Genomic DNA, 19,266 nt, shown 5'->3' with positions numbered 1-19,266 from the left:
CTATATAGCAAGAAAGCCAGCGTTAACATTTCTTCTTCCGACTTCGTAATTTTCTGAATTTTGATACGTTGCAATTCGCATAGGGGAATGGAAAGTGAAGGTGCTTAGGAGGGAGCCGACAAAAATCTTTGATCCCACAAGAATACACCCAAGCTCCAAGGAAAATGAAAAAACCAAGCTCCAAATGAAGAAGTAGTTTCTAAATTTGACTGAATAAAAAGTCAACTTCGAATTGTACGAGATATTAGCTAATATTGGGTAGTCGAAAAAGTCTTTTCGTATTTTCTCAATAGATGTCGTGACAGTCGTATGTATGTATGTACATCTCCACTGCAATCAATCAATCAATCAATCACATTGTGTTATACTATATGTTGTTGGAAAAGTGAGATTTTAAGCTTAATTTAACCAAAAAACATTAAATTCTGGAATAGTTGAAAAAAAGTTACAGCTCTTCAAAAATGAGTGAAAATAATGAAGAAATTCGATATATTTTGAAATTTTGGTATAAAAATGGAATAATGCCACGCAAGCCACCAGTGAAATTTGTGAAGTTTACGGAGACGATGCTGTATCAGTTCGTGTATTACAACAATGGTTCGCTCGCTTCCGTTCTGAAAATTTCGAAATTTCGATTTACACTAATGTAAGTTTTATACTGTGGAAATAATGTCTCTAGCGGATAAATGGCAAAAAGTGGTCGTCCAAAATGGTACATATTTACTTATTTAAAATTGTAAATATTAAAAAAAATATGTTGAAGTTTGATTTGAAATACGAAAAGACTTTTTCGACTACCAAATATTAATATTATCAATTTTTAAATATCATAAAACATTTATTATTAGTCCAAAATTAATGTTGTTGCTGCGCGTTCGAAAAATTGTTTTCACGGAACAGCGGCCTTTAATACATACATATGTACATATGTATACATATAAAGTATAGATTTTATACATTCATACTTATAGATGTGTATGTGTTTGAATCTTTTTAATAGCTTGTAAGGCTTAAAGTTCATTCATCTGAAAATTCTTAGCCGTACATACATACATATACATGTATTTATACAGAGTATCTTGAAAGTTCTGTATGCGCGAGTGTATTTCATACATTCACATATACATACATACGTATATACACACACATATGTATATACATATGTTTTAAAATCTCACACACACAGTTTTTTAGCATGACTTTTTTCCTAAGCTATTAGTATTTTCAATGAAGATGCGTTCTAAGCTCTTATTCTCAGCTGCGCTCTGTTCTTCTTCGTCCGCTTGCTCTTTTCAATTCAATTCAACTCGAATCGCTTCTGCAAATCGTGTATTTGTAAGCTATTTTCATAGATTCTGTTTTCTGTTTTGGTTTATTTTAGGTTAGTTGAGTCAGAATTTTTCGTAGTTTTTGAACCGGTTTTTTCGCAAGTCGATACCATTTTCGAATGCTTGTCTCACCATCCTTTATATTATACTACCTAGTTCTATGCACACTTAATGGTGTATTCGTATAGTTGTCATCAGTTCATTAACTTTTCTCTGTGCAGATCGTGCAACTGACTCAGCTTTGGTAGACAGAAGTGCTAAGTGTCACAATGTGTGTACAATAAGGCACCCTCTTAAAAAACATTGTAATTGAAGTATTTGAAATTAATTTTTTTTCTTTATCCAAACCCGTTTAATAATTTAACTCAAAAATGTGCCATTTTTGTCTTTTATTTGTAGAAAATATTGAATAATGTATGCATCAAATAAAACAACATATCAATAAGAAATAGTTCCACAGTTGATACAAGACCGATTTTGGGACTCCATTTAGCAAATTATCAATGTTTCACAGCAGCACATTCACACTTGTTATCGCAAGTTTTAAATTACAATATATTCTGAGTTTTTTACATGGAACAGCACACTCGTAATGCACATTGGCACATTAAAAAATCAATAATTATTGCCATATTTTTTGTGTATATAATATATGTATTGTGTAATTTGTATACATGAACTTATTCATGGCGACGTAAATACATATGTACTATTGTATGTATACCAATTTATGTAAATAATGCCGAGCCCAAGTATTGGTATCGTCATGTGCGAACCTTCATTTTAGTTTTTACTGACTGGGAGAATTATAAAAAAATGTATATATGTACTACTATGAGGAAAAAGTGGTAATTTTAGAATTCTTAATTCGTTCTTTAAAATATATGTCGTTCCCATGGAAGAAATTCTCCTTGATCACAATTTTCTTGTGCCAACGTTTTTTCCAATCCCTCAAACAGTTGTTAACGCCAATTTCCGGAATAGCCTTCAATGCGCGTAGCGATTCACGTTTAGTGTCTTCAAGTGACTCAAAACGGTATCCCCGGAGCAGTCATTTGAGTTTGCTGAATAGCCAGAAGTCACAAGGAGCTAAATTAGGCAAATACGGTGGTTGCGGCACGAGATTGGCTGAAAATTTGCAGAAAAACTCACGAAGAATCAAAGCAGTATGTGACGCTGCATTATCATGGTACAAAAACCAAGAGTTGTTGACCCATAATTCCGGCCTCTTTTTACGAATAGCTTCGCACAAACAACGCATAACACTCAAATAGTATTCGTTGTTGACAATTTGGTTGGTCCGAAGCAATCCGGAGTACACCACATCTCGATAATCGAAGAAAACTGTCAACATAACCTTGATTTTTGACCTGCCTTGACGTGGTTTTTTTTTGGCTTCGCTTCACCTTTGCCACGATATTCGGTCGATTGAACGGCTGTTGCCTTGTCATGAGCATAGATCCAACATTCATCGCAAGTAAAAATACGTTTCATGACATCCTGTTAGTCGGAAAGCTTTGCTCTACAGACATTAACGCGACACTGTTTTTAAAAAAATTTAGTGATTTTGGAACCAATCGTGCTTGCCCTTTTCTTAGTCTCAAATAATCTTTCAATATGGTTTTCACTGATTCACCTTCCGATTATCCAACGATGCCAGTAAGATCTCTGACTGTTAATCTTCGATTCTTATGGATCAATTCTTTTATTTTGTTGACGTGTTGATCATTAGCTGATTGCCGTCCTGAACGTGGTTCGTTACAATGCGTTCTCGACCCTCTTCGTTGAATAATTTGACTCATCGTAAAAATGTATGTTAATCATATATTTGTTTTTTAAAAAGGATAAATTTAAATTAAAATAAGAACTATTTGGTAACTTCACACATTTTAGTTTCTAATTCTGATAAGCAAAACCAAACACCGAACAGCTGTATTGGAAACTTTTTAAAAGCACTCCAAAACACCTGCATTATAAATACGATTATTAAAGAACAAATGTTGCGATTTAATGTATTTTTTTTTTAATAGTATTGGACTTCATATTTCGAAACATTAGATCATTCTGTTAAGACTCGTGACAGCTTTAAGGGTTATATACAATTAGAATGCCGAAAAAAGAGAAATTTTAAGATTTTTTTTCTGAAAAAACTTTTAAATTTATTGATCAAATTATTATGACACCTTTCAACTGTATTTTAAGACTTAGTATTAGTAAAAGTATTAATTTTGAAAGGAACTACAGCTGACCTACCGGAGCTCTTCTCAAAAAGAAAACATTTCGCGGTAACCACTATATCTCTAAACTAGATGCTCTGAAAATAAAAAAACCAAACATGTTTCGTTAAAGTAATATTAGATCTAGTAAATAAGTCGAAGGAATAAGCAAAATAAATTTGTTTGACAAAATGGCGGTTTCTCAAAAAAAATCGTTTATAAAAATTATTTATCAAAGAAAAAAAATCTTCGATTAATTACTAAAAAATGTATTTAAGAAGCTCGTGTTAAAATTTGAGACTAATCGGTTTAGCCGTTTTCGAATAATGCTGATCACCGACTTTGAAAACCGCATTTAAAGTTTGGCCTTGTACTTCCAAGCACTCTGAAACGTCTTTTCAAATTCGCGTGTAACTTCGAAACTATTCACCGGAATGCTATGAAATTTTCTGTGTGTATTCTTAAATATATGTACAATAAGAAAATGGAATAAAAATCGATTTTTTTTGGAAATTCTAACTGTATATAACCCCTTAAGAACTTACACGTGTTTAAATTTATTAATATTATATTTATAAAGTTGTCATTACTATTATTTGGTAAACACAAAGCTCATTATCTTATCTGAGTATATAGTATATGAATTTATCCCACTATCAACTTTTTTTGTAAAAACCAGTCACATGGGCATTATATCTTTACATTTACTTGAAATTCTAACAGTTTTAGATTGTCCGATAAGAACTGGAAAAAAACTCTCCCGTTATTACAAGTAATTATGAGCGAACTGCAAGCAAGCAAACAGACTATCTGCCTTTGATTTATTATGTAAAATGTTGGTCAATATTATTTTCAAACATTTTTGTGTTAAAAACTTCTCTCCATACGTTGCATGAACTATATTACTGTTTCGAAGCAAATATTATACATTTACATACATGAAATTGTCCGTATTTATTTGTTTGGTCCTGAAAAGATGAGTGATACAAGACTCTGAAAAAATATAAATGCAAAATCAATACGGAAATGAAAAATGGCGAGAAAGCTGCAACATCCATTGAAAAATATGTACATATATAATGATCGTGACAGCTATCGTTGTCAACACTACAACGAACTGTGGGAAAATTTACGAAGCTTTGTAGAAATTGTACTTTAGAACAATTAAGATGAACTTTTGACATTAGAATTCGATTTTATTATTATTTATCGCCCGCTGGATCATGACTATTATGAATCTGGCATCTGGCATGATAAAACCGCTTTAAAACCTTGTGAGCAGCTTGAACACCAAATATTGATATGTATGTATATTGTGCGGCAAGGTCCTCTCTCGATGAACTAAGTACTTTTACTTACATTATATCCGTTATAATATTTGATGCAGACGCGTTGACAATGGACAACTTCCGGTACCGTGGCTCAGAGAAATAATATAAAAATTACTTAGCTTTGCTTGTTGTAATGAATTGGCGCCATCAATTAAAATTGCTTACAATAAAGATAAAAGAAAAAAATTTTTGAGTATTTCGAGATTGTCGCCGTAATATCAGCATAACATTGTTGATTATTTTATTTAATTAATATATTTGGTAGTCGCAAAAGTCTTTTCGTATTTGTCAATGAATGTCGTTGCAGTCGTATATCTCCAGTGCTACCAATCACATTGTGTCACCATATAGTGTTGTAAAGGTGAGATTTTAAGCTGCATTTAACCAAATAAAATTAAATTTGGGGAAGTTGAAAAAAAGTTACAGCTGTTTAAAAATTAATGAAAATAATGAGGAAATTGGTTATATTTTGAAATTTTTGTATAAAATGGGGAAGAATGACACGCAAGCCACCAATGAAATTTGTGAAGCTTACGGAGACGATGCTGTATCAGTTGGTGTAGCACAACAATGGTTCGATCGCTTCCGTTCTGGAAATTTCGAAATTTCGAATTATACTGATGAAAGTTTTACACTTATGGAATAATGTCTCTAGGGGAAAAATGGCAAAAAGTGGTCGACCAAAATGGTACATATTCGTTTATTTATTTATTAATATAAATATAAAAAAATATGTGTATGAAGTTTGATTAGAAATACGAAAATACTTTTCCGACTACCAATAAATACCCTCAGGATCAGTAAAAATTTCACAAGTAATAATAGAATACAGCCAACCAAAAAAATAGCTCAATATTCTGAGTCCATTGTGCAATCACAGCGCGTCGTCAATAACATTTTAGTGGCGTATACAATTTCCCAACAGCTGCTTCGTATTTTCGTATCGTTTTCGTATCGGCTGCTGGCACTTACTTACTACTTCAAAGTATTCGTATGACATTTTCGAACAATGAGACAGTTGCCGGTGTATATGTACCGGCTTCAATACAACAACGCCAACATTTACATACATGTGTGTGTGTGTATAAATGTATGAAACAATAAAAAAAAAATTAATAAATATAAAAAGTTGCTTGTCGAGCAGAAGAGCTGTTGTCGTGGCGCGTATCAAGTACTGAGTGCTAACGCTTGTTTTCAGCGCATTTTCGTAATTTCACTACAAGACTGGCAAGTTTTCCATTCCAAAATTAGTTTCGACTCGCGATTCTAACTCGAGAGATGTGTTTTGTGTGCAAACTAATTTACAATTTTTACATTCGGAGCTCTACAACGGTTGGTTGATTGGCCATTGTGTGCTCACCGGTATTTCTTAGTATTATACATGCACACACATACATATGTATGTACATGGAAGCAATTTTCGCAGATTGTTTGAATTTATCGTACACACACATATTCGTGTGTATATTTGGTAACTGATTTTACAAAATATATGTAGTTACACTTCATTTATTAACGGTTTATTTTAGTTTTTTGAACGGCAAGCGGCAAAAATTTTCATTCAAAATTAAAAAAAAAAATTAAGTTTTTTGTGTTTCGTTATCTTGTAGTTATCAGTTGCTTGCAGTTGATAAGAAACGTATTTATCATTTCAAATGATTAGACAAAATTGAGTTACGGTGTTTTCCGAAATTATTACTAATTAAAAATTTTAAAAGCTAAAATCGAATTTCCTACTACTTCATATTTAACAGTAAATATATATGTATGTATATGTGTATAAGTGTGCGTGCAGCATACTCATTGCATGACCAATCGCGTTTCCTAACCTGCCCCACTCAACTTGCTCGTAGTTAGAACGCCACAGCAACAGCATCATTCGCAACAAAAACAACAAAAGTAGAAACTGCATTTCACGACAACGTCTTTGGTTATTTTGAAAATTGTGTTCCTTTTTGCAGCTTCAACTTTAGCGAGCGAACGACCGGTAAGTTTGCTTTTCCTCCTTTTCCATTCTACACACTTGTAAGTCCATTTTCATCTATGCTATGTATGCATAGTTACTTTCTATTAGCGCAATTCTCTTTGTAATTACTCACAACTTGGCAAACTCTTTCATTTCTACCTGTTCTCAATGTTCTGAGTAAGACCCATTAGACTTGGTTTTATCTATCATACCGGTCCTACCTTACTGCTCTCAGCTAGTGCATGCGCACATATGTACATACATACACATATATGTATGTCTATATGCATCTACATCAAAATAACACATTTACCTGAGCGTCATCTAACTCACTCGTCTCATTTCTTTAGTGGTTGGGGAAGATCTACTTGAGGTCGCTCCAACTGTTTTATTAATAAAGTTGCCATCAGTTGCTGAGCATTTAATCGAAAATAACGGGTTATATAGTGTACAATGAAAACAATATAATTAAAATCAAATATTAAAATTAGTAAAATACATAAGTGTATCGAAGAAGTTTTGGAGGTTAACCATACTGAAGAGGCACAACTGGTTTGAAATTAAAAAAAAAATAAAAAATTTTATCATATCTCGGTAGTCCATACTTTTTAAAATACTCAACTAAAGTTTCATAGAATTTTTTTAGTATTTTAGTAACAGGCTTCGAAAGTGTTGTCGCTCATTTCAGTCAGCTTTATCAGTTCATCTGATTTTTTTTGTTTTTTGCTGCACTGATTATTCAGAGACAAACAACTTTTTTACTTTTTAACTTTTTAATCTGTATTCTCGTATAATGACCTACCAGCGTTTTGATCAAAATCGAATTTTGGCACACCAAAAACGTTCAAAATTTTGGGTAAAATCAAAAATTTTTAAACGCCGCAATTTTGTCAATTTTTATTTTTATTTCGACCGTATGTCACTGTACGGACATCGTCTGTTGTGTTTGCCTTTGATGGCCTAAACTCACGGTGCTTAAAAGCGCATAGCTCAAGACAATGCGTTGATCAGCGCCCCAAATAATACAAGCTTTTTGCAATAATTTATATAATACAGATTATTGATAAAGAAATTTATTTAAGTGGTTACCACGATTAAAATCTTATAATCATTTTTGTCTACCATACTCTTTTATAAATAAATATACTCTCTTCTTATCTTATTTCCTTTCGGTATTCCTCTCTCAATGCAACTGCACAAATAAGTTCCAAGGCAAGTTTTCTGCAATGATTAGTTGCCATGTAACTGTTTGCACTAAAGCAAATGTTATGCAGTTTCACTTCATTGCGAATTTATCTTCTTTCTCAAATTCTAACATTACCTACTACCATAACATAACACAATACTAAATTAACGAGATTTGTACAAAAACCGGTGATGTTTGAAACTACGAGCTCATGTCAGTTTGAAAGAGCATTAAGCCGAGAATTGGATCGTCAGGCCGTGTAACGGACAGCTTCAGTAAGGACGAGCATAAGCATATTTATAAATACTTCAGTTAAGTGGCTACACATTCACACATTTTAGGGGAACAGTAAGGCTATGATTGTTATCATTGAATAACATATAATTTTCATCGAAAGAATCTTTCCGGAAAGAATAAAAGCTCCCTATAAAACCAGAATTGTGCAACGCGGTTGTGTTGTATGCATGTACAAACACACTTGCAAAACAGCTTCAGCGTTTTAAAGTTTCTCTGCAGCGCATGCATAGGCACAATCATATCCATATATGTACATATATTCAATTAATCATTACTGCAAGTTGACGCGTTTTCCTCTCATTAATTCCACTCCACTCAAAATCAACAAACCTCATCCCTTGAAGTAACCTAATTTTGCAAAAGCTCGATATTTTCGAGTGTTTAAGTAGTAGAATTTCGAATTCGAAGCTGATATGTACATATATGTTTGTGTGAATTTTGGTACTTTCGAAATTACAAAAACAGTTCGAAAATACGAACTTTGTTCGGTTATATCTTAAGTCGTTTTTTTCACGACGTTATTGTTTTAATAGTAAACATTCATATATGTATATTACACATACATACATACATACGTACATACTTACAAACTTACACAAACGTTTCAGTTTATGACTAGCTGTGTACCAACTAGCAGAATATTTTTGAGCTTCTATGTTAATTAAATAAGAAAAGATTAGACATAGCAAAATATACATTCGTGATACATTTTCGGTCATTATTTTAAAACCTTTTACGATTCTTAGCTGTTATTTCGGAGTATTTGATTTATATGAGAACTACTAAAGCGAACATATGTATGTATGCTCGAAACAGCTAGATTTTTCTATAACCCATTGATTTCATGAAAGGTTCTTCCCCACTTTAGACCCTAACTAGCTATCTTATATATGTACATACAGCCAACTTAGAATGAAATCAAAATTTTGGCAATTATAAATTATTATGCGAAATTTAACTAGTACCCATCGTTGCATACACTATCGAAAACGTTTTTTTTTTGGCTGCAAAAATATTAAAAACTGCTTCTAAAGGTCTAAGTGACTATGAATGAGTAGTACATGATGAATTCTTCATTCGTTTATATGTATGTATGTATGTATGCACATTTTTAAAAGAACTATTTTTCAACGATTCCCCCTCTCTTTGATTGTTCGGTCTTTCTTTTTTTTATCAGATTAATGGTGTGCTGGGTTACGCTTTGAATTGAAATCTATCATCATCACGTGGTAACGATGGAATGGTTTGAGAATCAAATCAAAAGGTGGTTGGAATGAACGCTCCACTCAATGCGCCAGCATTCAAACAAGTGTGTGTTGGTGTATGAAATTCAGTGAGAATGTGATAGCAACAAGCCTGACAGCCGAGTTTTCGAAATGTTTTTCTACAATGCTGGTACATTGTGTGCTGAAATACTATGTCAGTGTGGAAACAAAAACACTTTACTGGATATCTACTCGCTAAAGTTGCGATTATTCGTATCTACGCTCTTTCGTTTCGAACGTGACGAGTGCACACCCGAATACGAACTGAAAAACAAATCAAAGTATAACGACAAAGAAAAAACACTAATGATGAAAAGCAAGTAAAAAATGTAATCAGAAGTAATCAAGACTAAAGCAGGCAAATGTTATATCAAAATCTTGGGAATACTTGATAATACATTATATAAAAATTCTTACATACATACAAACTCACATATATATATATACAGTGTGCGACAAAACTAAAGCACGGAATCTACCTTGTCGGTATTTAACTGGATAAAATCATAAATTAGGCATTACGTGATGTTTTATTGATTTGTATTATTAGTTCATGTATTCTTCTTTTAAAATTAGTAAAAATTAAACAAATTAACTTACTAAAATATTATATAAAATTAAATATATGAAGAACTCCAAAAATCTGGTGCGACAAAACAAAAGCACATAACTAAGAATTTACATTAATTGCACATTAATTGTTTGTCAAACGGTTTTTAATGATCAAAAATGTTGGATATGTGTAGTTATTACCTAATTAGAAAAATATTAATGCATATTCAGTTGCAGTTCGTCATTCAGTACGGTTGGTTGTATGTTAAAGAGAAAGATATTTCAATGGCTCGAAATAAGTATTCTGTTCATTTTAGAAAAAAATTTGTTAAAGATTTTAAGAAAAAAGAATCGGTTATGACTATTGCAAAAAAGTTTGGAATAAATCATCCTAATGTTTCCTGAACATTTAGCTGATTTGGCAAATCAAGCTCTTTGGTTACAGCGCATAGAGGTAGACGGCCGTGGAGAGCAACCGAACGAGAGGATAACGGAGTCATTCGGGCAATAAAAAATTACCCTTTTATATCGGCAATATCTATTGTAAGACAATTACGGTTAAATATATTACAGAGATCCATACAACGTCGAGCTGTCGATGGGGAATTTTCATGCTACCTGTAGCAAGTTATTGCAAAAAAGCCGTATTATTTATTTAAAGAACAGACTGGCGTGATTGGAATTTGTGAGGATGCACATAAATTGAGCGATTACCAAATGGCAAACTGTACTTTTTTCTGGCGAATCGAAGTTTAATATCAAAGATTGAGATGGGCTGAAGCTGGTAGGCAGACCGAAGGGACAACGCCTAAATCAACGTTATAAAACAAGCGCGGTGAAACATGGTGGAGACAATGTACTAGTGTGGGGTTGTTTTCCAGGGAATGCAATAGGATAAATTCATCATATAAACAGTATAATGGACAAATATAAGCATAAAAATATTTCTCAGAATATTAATGCTGCCACATGTTGCAGAAGAAATGGCTTTAAAATGGAGTTATCAACATGACAACGACCAGAAACACACTGCTATTTGTGTAAAAAAGTGGTTTGTTGATAACAGGAATGAGGTTTTGAAGCGACTCGCACAATCACTTGATCTCAATCCCATAGAGAACCAATGGTAAGGCCGTTTTATACATTCAAGTGAAGGTAGCATGGAAAAGCATTTCCTGGGACATATCAAATAAATTAATTGAGTCCATGCCTAGCCGATGTGCAACTGTATTGAAAAATAAGGGATACGCAACCAAATATTGAAAGACATAAATTTTTCAATCATAAAACCATTTCGTGCTTTTGTTTTGTCGCACCAAATTTTTGGAGTTTTTCATATATGGTATTTTATATATTTTTTTAATAAGTTATTTTGTTTAATTTTTGCTAATTTTAAAAGAAGAATACATGAACTAATAATACAAATCAATAAAACATCACGTAATGCCTAATTTATGATTTTATCCAGTTAAATACCGACAAGGTAGATTCCGTGCTTTAGTTTTGTCGCACACTGTATGTATATATGTATTATATGTATATATTTACATATGTATGTGTGTGTGTTAATATATGATATTGGTTAACATAACCTGCGCAAAAAAAAGCTTTTCAAAAACACCAACTTACGTGTAAGTTTGTACGTAATTTTTTGTGTTGGGAAAAAAATTAAAAAAATCCAATACGCTACATAAATCCTATTCGAAAGCAAACCCTAAAGCTGGGATGGGAAACCATACTGCGAAATCAAACTTTTATGTGCCTACATATATATGTACATACCATATGTCAATATTCGTAGTAAATACAAAAACGTAGATATGAATACGAAAATGAATAGTGGCAGATCTGTGATACTCGACGCTTTTTATGGTAGCCGTATTGAAATCATGCCGTTGACGACGTTTGCCGACGCACAACCCACCGCAAGCAGACAACGGCCAAAGCCAAAGTGGCGAGTTGGTTATTCGAGTTCGTAAATTCAGTTTTTCAGTCATTCTCGTTGGTTCGCTTAGTGCGGTTGGTTTTCGAAATTTTCATAACAGCAGCGCCTATAGTGTGTCCACAAAAGAGAGCGTGGAAAAAAGATACAAGCACATACACATAAACATGCAAATTAAAAAATATTCAAAAACACTTTGCTTACTATCAAAATCAGTGAAATAACAATTATTTGCATACCAAACAAAAAAAAATTTATAAACAATTTGTTATAAAGTTTAATATGGGATTGCTAAAAATTCAAAAACCGCCCAAAAGGCATGACGCAGAATTAGAAATTCTGTTGCTGTAGAATTTGCTAATTGACACTTCGATAGTTACTAACGTTTACGTCGTCGCTGCCGATTTACTGCTCTTTTTATTGTAGTTGACAAATTCTACAGCTGCGAATTGAAATCCCTTAAATCGGTTCGTCAGTAGACCGGCCCATCGGTGTGTGGTGGATGACAATAGCTTTATTCCCTGCTATTTGAAATTAGAGGAAAGCGTCTTTCCACTAATACCACTGTGTATTGAGAAATCTTTCATCGTTTACTTACATTACTGCGTTTATACATACATACATACATATGTAGTTCTTGTTTGTGTTTGTTAATTCAGTATTGAAATTTTTTATCAAGAAATTTAAATTGAGAGCGTTCGTTTTACATCGAACTACAGAACCTACCGCCATTCGCTGCAGTACGTGCTTTTTTCATTTGTTTACGCTCTCGCGAGTTTGTCATTTGCACTCCCATTATCGTTCTTAGCGACAGAGTATTCAAAACGTTGAAGCGTAGGGAAGTAAATAGTTGCAGATTTGGAATGATGTTGCTGGTATGTTTGATTATGTTCCATTGAGTTTAATTTTTCATACATGTATACATACTTACATGTACGTATATTATATTGTATCCAATTATATTGATATCATATAAAAAATACATGCATATAAGTACATATGTACACAAGTAATTTTATTTGCCGTATTTTTACAACCATAAACTTTTTATACCGTTAAGTAAAGGGTTTTTTAAAGTGAGTATAATATAAGATATATGTATGTAAACTTTTTGACACCTAACGGTTTTACAGTATAATGTCATATAAAAGTTAAAGATGAAGAAACTTCGAACTTTTGCTTATTTTCATAGCGAAAAAATAAATTACTGAATATTTTACGGAATATTCTGATGCCAATACGGTATCGTACCTGTAAACACAACTAAAGTAACTTTAAAAAATTGTTAATGCCAGGATTTGGAATTTTAAAAGGATTTCACACTTGAATTAGTTGCATAATTTTAAAAAGACAATTTTTAAGTAGCATTGAGGAAAAAAGGCTACATAAAACATGGTTATTATTTTGAAATGTTAAGAAAATTATTAAAATCTTAAAGTTTATAAAAAATATGTACATACATACAGTTATAATATTTTCCATGATTCTGGCATTTTTTAGACTCCATCCCTGCGCCGACTTAAGGGCCAAGAATTATGCCAACCAAATTTTTATAACCTGTTCTGTTAGAACTTTATTCCAGAAACATATGATAGGGAGTCAGAAGCGGCAAGCTCTGGGTTATAAGGTGGTGCGACAAAGCTTCACAGCTGATGTTTTCCAAATAGTTTTGACCGGTTTCGCGACATGAAGCCGAGCGTTGGCAGGATGGAATATTATTGCCTCGTGACTAGTCGCTAATTCCGCTCGCTTTTTGCGCCTATACCTGTAATACAGCACACCCTTGTGATCCCACCAAAAACAGAGCCAATACCTTAGCATCGTGTATATTAGGCATTGCCTTTGATATGGCTGGTTGATCAGGTTTCACTTATAATTTTTTGCGTTCAGGATTGTCGTAAGCAGACAAAAGATTTTCAACGCTTGTTCGAAACATTAGCAAACCGCACGAATATAGTTATAGACGTAATAAATTAAATATAATTAATTATTAAAAAACTGAAAACAGGTTTTAATACTGCTTTCGGAGAAGTCTATTCATTTGAGTTATTGTCCTGCATAAGTAATCATAATGTACCGACATTACCTCTTTCCTTATGAATAACCGCATTATCCGGTTTTGATATCCCTTAATCTCAAATCACAGTTTTGCCCGGTTTTTTTTTTAGATTAACAATTGTCTTTTTCTCGATTGTTGCTTTAACTACGTAAGCAATATAGACTACATAGAACCTCAGTGCTTTCTTTATACCCGCTAATTAGCAATATTACACAAATTAAATCCTAGCTTTTCTCTACATAAACGTTCCAGTACAGAGGAGTTTTCGACTTTTTCTTAAGCTTCAGATCTAGTCAGTCTACAGACATTTGGACATCGCATCAAATTCAGTCCACCTCTTAGAACTAACTTATTGCTCAATCTTGTGACACAAAACATACATACATTCATACATTTTTAACAGAATGTTTCTCGAGAAGTATGGAGAGGTATAAGAAGGTTATGACCAAAAACAACAAACGACTTTACTTACGAATATTAGCAATAATGTGTTGGAATAATTGCCTGTTTTGAATTAATATTATGAATATTGAGCGAGATGTTTATTTAATAACAGGATATATTTCGACTTGTCTTGTCTTGTTCCGTTGTAAATATTTTCCGCATTAGATTACAAAAATAGTATGACAGTCAGAGTGCCAGGCTGATACCTTTTTAGACGAGGCTAAGATATTTTCTGGAATTACATTTTCAGAAGTGGCGACATATAGGTTTATTACTACTTTTGGTGCTTTAACGTATTTTATGAGTGGTTTCAATCAATTTTCGAAGTATAGTAAATATCTGGTTAAGGGTAACTCGGCCCAAAATCACATACATATTTATAAAAATTATAAATATTTCCCACAATGTACTCGGGAGTAAGTTAGCCGATCGATAGAAAATATATATAAAAATAATATTACAATGTCGTTCGAGCCTATGAAAAACTTGTGACCTCAATCTTAAGTCTCTGGAAACGGCATAACATCAATACATACGTCGATAGCCAAGTTGCAATTAAAACAATAATCTTACTTCGCATTGCGTCAGGAAATATCCTTAGAAGCAGGGAGATACTTGTAGTAGATATAGCGGTTGCCTGAAAGCCGTTGAACATGTACGGGGTTCCGGACCACAAGGACATTCCGGGAAACAGAATAGTAGATGAGATTAGATAATGTGCCATTCAATTGGCTGCCGAACCAGTACATAAAATACGCTAAAAAGGAAACTTGGCACCGAACCAGTACAGGAAATGCGCCAAACGGTGTCAATATTAGATATCAAGCCGCTATTAAACATTGTAAGAAGCATTGACTATGTAAACTTCAGCTTCATTAAACTGAACCTTCATCTAGCATTATAAAGGATCTATAGACTAAGGTTTAGTATGTATGGCTTGAGAGAAAATCAGTATAGCTTAACCTAACCTAATAATTAAATTATTATTAAATTAATTTGTTTATAACAGTAATAATCCTAATGCAGTGCCGCTTTCTTATCGTTTTACAGTCCGCGCCAACCAAACGCTCCGCTTTCGGTTGAATATTAAAACAGCTCATAAATGCTAATGCCAAGGCGACAATACCACCTTAACGGTTATAATCCAGATATGAGCATAACATTAAGCATGCAGCACCAACAACAGCACATTAATCAATTATTGAATACGGCAGCGACCGCCACCGGCATTGTAGGCGACGTGGATGCCTTACTTACGCCCATACAGAACAACAACGCCATGCCGCGCAATCTCTGGCGCACCAATGAAATCATGGAAATGTTGATCATTATGCAAGAAATAAAAGCGCTCGAAATGCTTAGCGTTAAAACTATAAAGAGCGAACTAGTATTTCGTAAAGTGGAAAGGATAATGCATTTACGCGGCTTCCGAAAGAAATCACATGTACAAATTTGGACCAAGTGGAAATTTCTCAAATCGACTTACACGACATCCCGTCGCAATGGCATTATACCAAAAATGATACCACAACCGATCTATGAGGAATTGCACAAAATGCTGCAAAACGCCAATAGCAGCTGCTCAGGCCGTTCGACCAGTGATTGTGGAAACTCAACCACATCACTCGATGGTGACGATTCAAATGGTGACACACCAAATAATTGTAGTAATGGCAGTGAAAGCAAATTGGTTATATCTGGTGTTGAAGGGGGCTATAGTGTGACGGACAAAAGTTCATTGGATAGTCGTGTTGCTGGTCCCGAATCAGACGAAGAGAATGGTCTGGCACATCCGATATTTGGTTTTCGTTTGGGACTAGTTAAGCAAGAACCCGCAGATACAGGTGTGTATATGCAGTTTTGAGGTTGTAGTTTCAACTTTAATTTTATATTACTCCCCTATTATTATTAGCTGAACATTTAACTCATATAAATTTCTATTTGTCTCAATACAGGTTATGAATGTTCAGATGTTAAGGAAAAGGAGTCAACAGCCAGCATACAATTTCAAACCGAAGTTAAACAAGAAGTAACAGACGAAGACAATGCACTAACAGTATCGACATCGCATTCTCCGCAGGTACCAGCCGAAGAGCAGTCAAAACATCAACAACCTCAACGGCAATCTCTACCAGAAATAATGATATTAAGCCGACGGTCCACACGCCCTTCAACCACTACCAACACATCTACTACCACATCAATACCAAACATTACGAGTACGCCTAAATCAGGCATAAGTGCATCCCAAGCACAGCCAGGAGCTGCAAACAACACATCAAGTTCAGCACCATTACCACCGCTACGCATAGCCCGCTTCGCTAAGATGCCGCCCAGCGAGATTACGACCGATTCTAACGTAAATTTACCACCGCCACCACTTACCATAAATCCGTCATCACATACATTACGGCTTAGTAGCGCCTATAGTAGTGGCACATATGCCATTAATGGCAAAGGCAACTCCAACAACAACGTTTTGACATTTACGCGAAAACTTGCCAATATAAATCCACAGACAGTCACGATCACAACTCCAGGACATCAAACTGCCGTGCACCCTTACATACGTCAACAAGAAGTTGTAATGTCCGACCTTAATGCAGCAGCAGTGGCGCCACACGAACACCGAGCGCCTCAACCTTTTTACGGTTTCCCAGATGGACCGTCAACCAGTCAACAGGCACAACAACAACAAGTTCAACAGATTGAATCACGAAAGCGACGTCTAAAGGCATCAATCATGAATGCAATGCCGCCAAAGCGTGTAAGCCGCGCACCCGAAACGCTTACAAAGCCCACATCGCTACAGGCGAAATTGGATTATAGTAGTCAATTCAACGACGATGGACTTAATGACAGTTCAAATGAGGAAGACAATTCTATATATCAAGCGCAATCGCATCATGGCGGAGAACAGCCTTCACCAGATAACAACGAACGCACCCAAGGCTATACGAGAGTATTGCAAGATATGGCTATTTCGTTACGTCAAATGCAACGCGAGGCGATCAACGAATTTTTCAAGCGTCAAATGAAATTGGCGCGAGAGGAACACGAATTTCAGATGCGACAAGATGCGCTCTTGATGCAAGCATTCAAGGAACAAGCTCAGCAGTTTCAGCAGATGAGCAAAGAACTCTTGGGAAGCGCAGTAAAATTGGAAAAGCGTAAGAAGAGGCTGGAGAAACAGGCTCAGAAACAGTTTACGAATAATAGAAAAGCGCCCACACGACAAATGCAAGCACGTTCTGGGGAAAATGTGAAGGTTCTTCTCAACGGTCTAAACAAAGCAAAAGTTGAACGTAAAGAAGTATTGGAGGAGAGTAAAAAAGACGTCAAAGTACTAATGAGAAATATACACGCACAACTGGAGTTAACTGAAGACGACGATGAGGACGATGAACAAAATCGATACGAGTATGATGTTAGCGAGTATCTGCAGAATAATGGTACTGGTGGTATGGCGCAAAAACCAGGTGGAGCGCAGAATACGCTAGAAGACAAAGATTGTGGTGAAAAAAATAGCATTACCTCCGATCCCATACAAATACTTGGCTAATAGAATTAAAGTAGAAGAGTTCAAATATACATAGATACATATGTATTAAACATTTAATAATAAGTTAAGTGCAATGCACATTCCAGCGTGAAAACGCTTGTACGTACTCCCTAAAGCAAAAATGTTGGAGGTAAAAAAGCTATTTTCAAAGCTTTGGAGCCCCGCAATATTTTTGTGTATAACATGTGATCAAATAGTAGATTAATGCATTATTATTTTAATGAAGTCCTACAGAATTTTCATCGAAAACAAATTAATTTAATCCATCGCGCAACATTCCAAAGCCGCACGAAGACTTGATAATATATAAGCATAAAATAATTAATGTTTAGATGAACTTTAATTTAATTTGAAATAGAATGAAATATTGTTTTGCCCATAATTCTATATTTTAAAGCATATTTAATTTGAAATGAATATTTAAGTTAAATTTAATACGTTATATTTTCTGGATTATTATAACATCTTTGTTTTAAAGTAAATGTATAAATAAAAAAAAAGAAATTTATGAAAATTGTTAAACAAAGATTTACTTGAAATGTAATGCATTGAGCCCTTTTCGGTATATCCCCGTGCCATTCATAAAAACCTTGTGTATGAAAGAGATTAACGAACTCTGTTAGCGCTCTTCGATAATTAAGTAGTGAATTAGCCGGCTATCCGTCCGTTGCCTGTATATAAATCCTTCAGGTTTTAAGATATCGATCTGAAGTTTTGTACACGTCTTTTTCTCCTCAAGAAGTTGCTCATTTATCGGACTACTATAGGATATTGGTGCCATACAAACCGATCGATGTTTTTGTTGTTACAGTTATAGCCGATTAGCTTGGATGGTAAAGTTCAAGTTGAATGTCATCGAAGTCATCTAACGGCAGGCCCAAAAACTCATCGAACAAACTCAAATCTTTGTATGGATATCTTTTTATTTGAAAAGAAGAGTGAAGTCATCTTTTTTTTGGACAAGGTATAGTATTAAAAATTATGCAATTTAAACAAGGTCACAGGACAAAATTATAAAACCATATTGTTTACTTAAACTCATAGGGTACACAATTTTATTAACAATTTTGAACATACTAATTTACCTAACTACATATTACTTTGAATTTTTGATTTAT

General features: G+C 34.1%; 1 protein-coding gene across 2 annotated transcripts; it reads left to right on the top strand.

Annotated features, from left to right (window-relative positions):
* Positions 1-6,613: 6,613 nt before the first annotated feature.
* Positions 6,614-18,642, top strand: LOC120782201 (putative uncharacterized protein DDB_G0277255). 2 transcript variants are annotated; one of them, XM_040114349.1, is made up of 3 exons: positions 6,614-6,862; positions 15,637-16,430; positions 16,542-18,642. In XM_040114349.1, exons 2-3 carry the CDS (start codon positions 15,689-15,691, stop codon positions 18,146-18,148), a joined length of 2,349 nt encoding a protein of 782 aa, XP_039970283.1. In that variant the 5' UTR covers positions 6,614-6,862; positions 15,637-15,688; the 3' UTR covers positions 18,149-18,642. The 2 variants fall into 2 exon arrangements, with proteins under 2 accessions (XP_039970283.1, XP_039970282.1); XM_040114348.1 differs by lacking the exon at positions 6,614-6,862 and adding an exon at positions 12,133-12,958.
* The last annotated feature ends 624 nt before the right edge of the window (positions 18,643-19,266 follow it).

Source organism: Bactrocera tryoni, chromosome 1, assembly GCF_016617805.1.
Source record: "Bactrocera tryoni isolate S06 chromosome 1, CSIRO_BtryS06_freeze2, whole genome shotgun sequence".
NCBI classification, from domain to species: Eukaryota; Metazoa; Arthropoda; class Insecta; order Diptera; family Tephritidae; genus Bactrocera; species Bactrocera tryoni.
This window is presented reverse-complemented; position numbering and strand designations above follow the sequence as displayed.

Bases quoted from the DNA above. Each gene is read 5' to 3' on its own strand.
- LOC120782201 (XM_040114349.1), top strand. From the start codon at position 15,689: ATGCTAATGCCAAGGCGACAATACCACCTTAACGGTTATAATCCAGAT. The intron at 16,431-16,541 runs GTGTGTATATGC...GTCTCAATACAG, and splicing joins GCAAGAACCCGCAGATACAG to GTTATGAATGTTCAGATGTT.